At 42.5% G+C, this 9,422-nt stretch overlaps 1 protein-coding gene across 1 annotated transcript; it reads right to left on the reverse strand.

Annotated features, from left to right (window-relative positions):
- Positions 1-3,698: 3,698 nt before the first annotated feature.
- Positions 3,699-5,061, reverse strand: LOC110907261. The gene is made up of 2 exons (XM_022152268.1): positions 4,538-5,061; positions 3,699-4,416 (listed from the first exon to the last, which is right to left on the reverse strand). Exons 1-2 carry the CDS (start codon positions 5,059-5,061, stop codon positions 3,699-3,701), a joined length of 1,242 nt encoding a protein of 413 aa, XP_022007960.1.
- Positions 5,062-9,422: the final 4,361 nt, after the last annotated feature.

Genomic DNA, 9,422 nt, shown 5'->3' on the forward strand with positions numbered 1-9,422 from the left:
AGCCGTTTTAGCGGGAGGGAAATACTTATATAGAAATTTTTGGGCTAGTTCATCCCAGGTGTTTACCGATCCAACTGGGAAGGCGTTGAGCCAAGCTTTCGCACGGTCTTTTAGTGAAAAAGGAAACATGCGAAGGCGGATGGCGTCATTTGATGCTCCATTGATCCGAAAGGTATCACATATTTCTAAGAAATTAGTAATATGTAGATGGGGATCCTCGTCCGCAAGCCCATGGAAGGTTGCAGAGTTTTGGAGCATTTATATCAAATGTGGCCGAAGTTCGAAGTTGTTGGCTTCAATATTTGGTGCATTGATAGCAGCGCCGAGATTTCCTATGGTGGTTCGTAGGTAATCCATGAGGGTACGTTGGTCCGTCATTGGAAGTGGTTCCCCCGAAACTTTCTCTTGGTTTTTAGCTTTAAATCTTTTTCTGAGAAAGCGTTCGAGTTCTTCTAGAGGTTCTTTTATGTCTTTGTTAGAACTGGAGCTCATACACTACGTAGAAGGTTCAGACGTGGCGTTTGGTTCCAAGTCCTGCAATAAAAACAGAAAAGAACGTTGGTCAGAAAGTTCACCACGGCCCCGTGCTCAGTGAACACGGCCTGTGGTCGGACATACAGCGTTTGTTTTCCGGATCCCTGTTACTGGAAAGTTGGACACGGCCCCATGTTGCACCGAAACGGCCCCGTGCTCAGCCCTCTGTAACTCGGAAAATAAAAACTGCCAGTGACACTGCTGGGCACGGCCCGTGTCCGACCAGGCACGACCCGTGCTGAGCTCTGCAGAAGCTGAAAAATAAAAAAAAATCCTAAAAATAAAAAGAAAAATAAAAAGAATTGATTAGGCCGTTGATTCCTAACTTTCTTAAAATCCTTGTGTCCCCGGCAACGGCGCCAAAAACTTGATGTGCGTTAAGTGTAATATAAATTAGGTATATATTTTAAGCCCTTTTTACACTTTTTAGCCAAGTTTTAAATTTATAAAACACGACATTTACTAACACTAAACACACATATGGGCAAGTGCACCCATCGTAGACGTAGTGTAGTGTTGGTAAGATACCGAGGTCGTCCAAGGACACAAGAGCTTTTAGTACCGGTTTATCCTCAACGTCTAACCAAATCAAAATGTTAGAAAAAGGTTTTTAAACTAAGAAAATAAAACTAACTAAAAATGCTGAAAAGTAAAATAAAAGTAAAAACTGATAGACAAGATGAATCACTTGGATCCGACTCGTGTGTAGTGTAACCTTTGATTATTTTCGCACTTTTGCACTTGTTTAAGAGATTATCTTAGTTATTGTAGTAGGCCCCTCTTTAGAAGGTGACGTTACACTCAACCCAGTAGTTTGAGTCAGCAAGGATACAATCCTAAAGGGTCGGATTATTGAAAGATAATTAATTAAGTTATTAATGCATAATATGGTAGGCCCCTCTTTTGAAGGCGACGTTACCCTCAGCTAAGTAGTCTGAGTCAGCAGGGATACAGTCCTAAGTAGCTGGGTTAAAGTTTTAATAGTAGTTTAAATTATGAGAGGATCAAAGAGTTTGGACCCCCGCCATCCAATACCTTTGGGTATTGAAGGAGGTCCTACTAAATTTGACCCAGGTCCTTTGCAGGATCTTTACACTGAACAATGGCAAGACTCTTACCAAACTGTTCCCTTAACCCCCGACCAGGTAGCCAACATACCTCCATATAGACCGTGGAGATATGAATGGTGAAAATCTTTTATTTTATATAGACAGTAAAATAATGCCAAGACACCACGGACAAACGATAAGGAAGAATCACCTTCAACATAAGAAACAAGTAATTAAAGTCATTAATACAAAACCAATTAAAAAGGTGAAAAAGATTAAAAATAAAAACTATTACACTAAACACTTGTCTTCACCAAGTGATGTAAGAGACTTAGGCAAACATGGCCTTTGATTGTCACGAACTCTTACGATCAATCTTGGATCCCGAGATGACTCACACACTCTATGATGGATAATGGATGATGGTGGTGGATGATCGTGTTATGGTGGTGGTGGGTGAAGTGTGAGAGGTGTGGTGTGCCAAGGGATGAGTTGCAAGAGCTCCAAACACTCCTATTTATAGGCTGAACAGAAGCTCGGGCACGGCCCCGTGCCCGCTGGGCACGGCCCCGTGTCCATCTAACAATCTCTCTTCATTAATTGTAATTCATAATTACAATAAAGGCGCCTGCAGCAAGTTGACCACGCCCCCGTGTCCGCTGGGCACGGCCCCGTGGTGGGCAGTAGAAGCTTCTATAGGTTTGTCTTTTCTGCTGAGCACGGGGCCGTGCCCAAGAAGCAGCAGAAAAGACAAACCTATAGGCGTGTTCAGTCTTCTGTCTTCTTTGTTTTGCTTGGTAAGATGCTGTCGGGGGGTCGGGCTTGTCACTTTTGTTCCTTTTCTTGTATTTATGTTAGATTTATCTGTCTTTTTTGCTTCTTTTGTTATTTTGAGCTCATTTAATCCTGAAAATACCAAAGGAAGACAAAAGCACACTTTTTCCAACGTTAGTACTAAAAAAGGGTTAGTTTTAAGCTAGGTTGGAGAACTCGCTAGTCGCTAGCGGGTCGGTGAGGTAGGGACTAGCGACTACTCGGGATTACTCGGGATTAATCGGATCGGACTTTTTATGTATAATTTTAAGTTTTTATACATATATACATATATTTTTATACGTAATTTTTTTAAGTGGACAAGTTTTGACCGGAATCTCGGAGGTTTTGGCCGGAATATGTGTTTTTTCCGATTTTTTCTGATTTTTTTCCGATTTTTTCTAATTTTTTCCGATTTTTTTTGTTTTTTCTCGATTTTTTCCGATTTTCCCGACCGACTAGTCGCGATTAGGGCCGACAAGGGCCGAGTAGGGCCGACTAGAGATTTTTTTACTGATTAGCTGAAAATTACTCAGTTGATGGGCGGCTAGCGACTAGTCAGCGATTAATCGCCGGCTAGTCGCGATTTTTGCAACCATGGTTTTAAGCCACAATTGATGTAATTTATATATTACATTTTGTGCACATCATTGGGGGTAGCAATACCTTTGAAAATACCCGCTTCTTTAGCCCGATCAAACATACAAGACAAGGCCTCCATAACTACTAAAAACAAGAAAGGAGAAAGAGGATCTCCTTGTCTCATGCCTTTGCCACACTTGAACGTATACGTAGGCGCCTTATTGAACAAAACGAACGAGTTGGCCGATATTAAGACACCCATAATCCACTTACACCATTTATTAGGAAAACCCATTTGAATAAGAATATTTTCCACAAACTTCCAATCCACGTTATCGTAGGCTTTTTCAAAGTCGATCTTTAGGAAAAAAGCTTTAGAATTTCTTTTCTTTAACCAAGAGATGAGCTCATTAACAATTAGCGGGCCATCCAAGATGTACCTACCGCTCAAGAAAGCCGATTTGGATTCCGATATGACGTCATCCAGCACTTTCTTATTCGGTTAGTTAAGGCTTTGGAAATAAATTTACTGATAACTCCAACCAGATAGATTGATGGGCCTGTAATTATTAAGGGAGACCGGGTCTTCAACTTTTGGAACCAACGCGATGAAAGAAGAGCCGCTCCCTAAACTAATTTCACCCAACTCATGGAACTTAGCGAAAATTCTAGAGAAATCGTCTTTGCAAAAATCCCAAAAATGCATTATAAAGTGGAAATTCATTCCGTCAGGACCAGGAGCCTATCGTCGCCACAACCGAAAACTGCATCCTTAATTTCGGAATCGGATAAAACTGTCGTCAACATCTCACTCTTCGAATCTGAAATCTTTTTGAGATTGCTACACAACATCTCAGGACGAACTGGATACTCTTCTCTAAATTTGTCTCTAAAAAACGAAAGAACGTGCTTTTTGACAGAATTCGGTTTAGTACACCACTCACCATTTACGTTAAGGCCATGAATCGAATTCGAAGCTTTTCTACCGTTAACCACAGCATGTAAAAACTTAGAATTCTCATCCACATCCATCGCCAACTTTAAACGAGCTCTTTGCTTGAGATCTGAGGACCTTCTGATTTCCACTTCTCTAACAAGCCTCCTATTTTCCACCAAAATCCACTCTTCTTCTTCAGTAAGATTCCTAGTTTCCATTTCATATTCCAAAGATTCTAATTCCGATAACGCCAACCTCTCTATTTCTCTTTCTTTGAGGAGAAACTCATCTCTCCAAATTTTAAGGCGAGCTCTAATACTAGCAAACTTCGCCGAAAGGCTGACATCAGGGGGCTCGTGAGGCTCAAATTTCTCAACAGCTTCCTCAAAACCCGGCTTACCAATCCAGGAATGAAACACTCTAAAAGGACGAGGCCCGTATTTAAGATCCACAATCTCCAAAAGAGCCAGACAGTGATCAGAGTGTCTGTTAGGCAACACTCTAACACAAGTTGAAGGCCATTTGTTAAAAAAATTCATGACACACCAAAAAGCGATCCAATTTACTGAGTTTCTTACCGTTGTCCCTAACACAAGTGAATTTCTGACCCTGAGAAGGATACTCGAGCAAACCATTTTCGAATATAAAACTATTAAAGTTTTCCGCACAAACCCGTTTGAAACTAGTATTTTTTCTTTCATCGGGATTCCGCACCGCATTAAAATCCCCAGCTATGATCCACTTTCCTTCCAACGGATTAATACAGGCAGAAATATCCATCCATAGTTGAGATTTAGCCGAGGTACTTTGAGGGGCGTACACGTTAACTAAATTAACCCGATCACCACCCCCAGCCAATTTGCCCCTCAAAATAAGAATACTTCTTTCCTGAACCACAAAATCAATTCTCAAAATTTTTGGATCCCATATCCATATCAGACCACCCGGTAAACCCACAGTCGCCGAAGAAGAGAACTCAAAATCCCTGTTTTCCCAAAAACCCATCAGATCAGAAATCCTGACTGATCCGACCTTCGACTCTTGCAAAGCAATAGCACTGACCTTGTTGAAAATTCTAATGTCTTTAACCCATGAAGCCTTAGCAGCCCCAGCAATACCGCGAATATTTATAGAGAGAATATTCATTGAGGAACAACATTCTTACCTTGACCGTGAATGGAAGCTCTGACCAAACTGAGATGGTTGCCGAGATTCACTCCTAAAGCATTCCCTATTTTAACAGTCTCATCCACTTCTTGAAATTCACTATCCTTGAAAGAGTCACGCACAAACTCACCTGCTTCCATGGAACAATGATCTTCCCCCTCATCCTCTGTACCGATAACCTGAGCCGAGACACAGGCCCCACCACTGAATTTCGCTGGATGAGTTTCCGATTGAGAACCCAAAGGTAGATCCTCCACTGGTTCAGGACCTGAGAGATCCTCCAGATCTTTCTTTCTCTGCCCTAACATTAAGGTCAGAGGTAAACACCCCTTCATCCCTCGGCCTTTTCCTGGGCCTTTCTGAGGAAAAAGGGCTGGAAACAGCATTAGGAGCAGACCTTGTCTTCCTGGGCTTAATTCTAGGGTTACTTTTAATGGGCCTAAATTCACCTTCAGCTGACTTAAAGAAAAAAATATCAGAAGTATTAGGAATGTTCGTATTACCTAAAGTGTGGTCCCCCTTCCCATCAAAGTTCGGCGCGTGCTCCTCCTCGGGAGTTGAAATATCTCCTAGAAACTTGGAGTTAACATAATCATTTATCACAGGATCTCCCCCACAATTATTGTCTACCGACCTTACGTCTACCTCCTCTGCAACGGTGTTTCTGACCGGCGACCGGACTTCCTCTGTCGGAGTTGGAGCCGCTCCGATACTATCCAAATCCAACTCCCACTCGCTGACTTCTTCCTCAACCCAAATGCGGAACTGCATGTTTCTCCAACCGAAATCTTTGCCCCATGCACAATCTTACCGAAATGCTCAGCAACGGCATTGAGAACATCTGAATCAAACAAGTGAACCGGGACACCTTGTACCTTGATCAATGCAATTCTTTCGAATGGGAGAGACTGGCCATTCCATGGGTCCAACGAGGAGAACCAGTTCTCCCAGCACGATGGGTTCAGAAGGAATTCATTACAAACACTTGAATCAGCAAATTTAATCATCATAGATAACCCACCCAAATAACTCAAGGAAACCTCCGTAATTCCGGCTTCGGCAAACAACTGTTTAAGGTTTCTCAACGTTTCCAATCTTTGCATCTTCCCACGAGGGCAAACCCTATGAGCTCATTGAAACTAATACTATCGTCCGGGACAACCACTGTTTTACCTGAACTACCGACCGTCTGTTGATTACCTCCGACAACATCGACAGGTTTAGAGAACAAATCGCTGAACTTTTTCTTTTCTCCCTGCCTAACAAAAGCTTGGTTAAAAATTTTGTAGCCCTGACGATTGTTAGGGGCCGGAATCTGCTCGTTCTCGTCTTCACCTTCCGTATTACCCCAACCCGAATCCTCATTTTCTTTAGCGAACCTAGCATGATTAGCCTTCAGTTTATTACCTCCCATCTTCGTCCCGTTAAGAGCCCTCTCCAGTTCCTTGACGTCGCGGACATTCTTGAAACTAAGAAAACCGAACCTGTTACCGTTCTTATCCTTCTTCCTAGCTATGTAAACCCCTGAAACTTCACCAAACACCTTGACGAATTCTGAGACTTCCCACGGTGTACTCCACTGAGGGAGATTAGTTACGAAAATTTTGGTGACGTTGTCATTCCTTGTCACATTCCTGATGGAACTCCTGTACTTTTTCTTTAAGTGATGGGGCGGCTCCCATGGACCATCTTCTTCCATTCGAGGACGGCGGACTAACTCAATCCCAGAAAGCGAATGGACTCAGATAAACCAGAATAGAGAATAAGGTCATGATGTGTGTAAAATGCAACATATAAATCACATCAATTAAGGCATAAAACTAACCCTTTTTAAGTACTAATGTTGGAAAAAGAGTGTTTTTGTCTTCCTTTTGTATTTTCAGGATGAAATGAGCTCAAAATCACAAAAGAAGTAAAAAGACTACTAATTCTACCATAAATACAAGAAAAGGAACAAAAGTGGACTGCCCGGACCCTCAACGGCACCTCCCAAGGCAAAGGAGAAGAAACAGAGTCTGAACACGCCCCGTGTCCAGCGAACACGGGGGCGTGCCCAGGAAGCAGCAGAAAAGACAAACCAGTAGAAGCTTCCATTGCCCACCACGGGGCCGTGTCCAGCGAGCACGGGGGCGTGGTGAAAGTACAGCAGGCGCATTAATTGTAATTCGCAATTACAATTAATGAAGTGAGAGAATGTCAGACGGGCACGGGGCCGTGTCCAGCCTTCTGTTCAGCCTATAAATAGAGGAGCTTGGCTTCATTCTCTCTCATCCCTTGGCACACCACCTCTCTCACACTTCATCCACCACCCACCACCACCATAACACCATCATCCACCACCATCATCCATTGTCCATCATAGAGTGTGTGAGTCGTCTCGGGATCCAAGATTGATCGTAAGAGTGCTTGACAATCAAGGCCATGTTTGCCTAAGTCTCTTACATCACTTGGTGAAGACAAGTGTTTAGTATAATACTTTTTATTTTTAATCTTTTGCACTTTTTATTTGGTTTTGTATTAATGACTTTAATAACTAGTTACTTATGTTGAAGGTGATCTTTCCTTATCGTTTGTCCGTGGTGTCTTGGCATTATTTTACTGTCTATATAAAATAAAAGATTTTCACCATTCATATCTCCACGGTTTATATGGAGGTATGTTGGCTACCTGGTCGGGGGTTAAGGGAACGGTTTGGTAAGGGTGTTGCCCTTGTTCAGCGTTTAGAGGTCCTGCTTGGGACCTGGGTCAAATTTAGTAGGATCTCCTTCAATGCCCATAGGTATTGGATGGCGGGGATCCAAACTCTTTGACCCCCTCATAAGTTAACTACTATTAATACTATAACCCGGCTATTTAGGACTGTATCCCTGCTGACTCAGACTACTTAGCCGAGGGTAACGTCACCGCCAAAAGCGGGGCCTACCACAATTTGCATTAATAACTTAATTCATTATCTTTCAATAATCAGACCCTTTAGGATTGTATCCTTGCTGACTCAAACTACTGGGTTGAGGGTAACGTCGCCTTCAAAAGAGGGGCCTACTACAATAACTAAGATAATCTCTTAAACAAGTGCAAAAGTGCGAAAATAATCAAAGGTTATACTAATACACGTGTCGGATCCAAGTGATTCATCTTGTCTATCTGTTTTTATTTTATTTTTATTTTCAGCATTTAGTTAGTTTTTATTTTTCTTAGTTTAAAACATTTTTCTCACTTTTTGATTTGATTAGACGTTGAGGATAAACCGGTATTAAAAGCTCTTGTGTCCTTGGACGACCTCGGTATCTTACCAACACTATACTACGTCCACGATGGGTGCACTTGCCCATATGTGTGTTTAGTGTTAGTGAATATCGTGTTTTATAAATTTAAAACTTGGCTAAAAGTGTAAAAAGGGCTTAAATATACATCAAAAATATAACACACTTCACGCACATCAAGTTTTTGGCGCCGCTGCCGGGGACACAAGGATTTTAAGAAAGTTAGGAATCAACGGCCTAATCATATTTTTATTTTTCTTTAATTTTTTTTTTAGGATTTTTTTTTTAGATTTTCAGCTTCTGCAGAGCTCAGCACGGAGCCGTGCCTGGTCGGACACGGGCCGTGCTCAGCAACGTTACTGGCAGTTTTTGTTTTTCAAGTTACAGAAGGCTGACCACGGGGCCGTGCCGGTGCAACACGGGGCCGTGTCCAACTTCCAGTAACTGGGATCTGAAAAACAATCACTGTAATTCCGACCACGGGGCCGTGTTCACTCAACACGGGGCCGTGGTGAACCTTCTGACCAACATTCTTTTCTGTTTTTATTGCAGGACTTGGAACCTGACGCCATCCTCACGTAGTGTATGAGCTCCAGTTCCAATAAAGACATAAAGGAACCACTAGAAGAACCCGAACGCTTTCTCAGAAAAAGGTTAAAAGCCAAAAACCAAGAGAAGGTTTCGGGTGATCCACCCCCAATGGCGGACCAACGTACCCTTATGGATTATCTACGGCCCACCGTAGGTAATCTAGGCGCCGCTATCAATGCTCCGAATGTCGAAGCCAATAACTTCGAACTTCGACCGCATTTGATACAAATGCTCCAAAACTCCGCAACCTTCCACGGGCTTGCGGACGAGGATCCTCATCTACATATAACTAATTTCTTAGAAATATGTGATACCTTTCGGATCAATGGAGCATCAAACGACGCCATCCGCCTCCGTATGTTTCCATTCTCACTAAAAGACCGAGCGAAAGCTTGGCTCAACACCCTCCCAGCTGGATCGGTAAACACCTGGGATGAACTAGCCCAAAAGTTTCTATATAAGTATTTCCCTCCTTCTAAAACTGCT

This window comes from Helianthus annuus, chromosome 14, assembly GCF_002127325.2.
Source record: "Helianthus annuus cultivar XRQ/B chromosome 14, HanXRQr2.0-SUNRISE, whole genome shotgun sequence".
Taxonomy (NCBI): domain Eukaryota; kingdom Viridiplantae; phylum Streptophyta; class Magnoliopsida; order Asterales; family Asteraceae; genus Helianthus; species Helianthus annuus.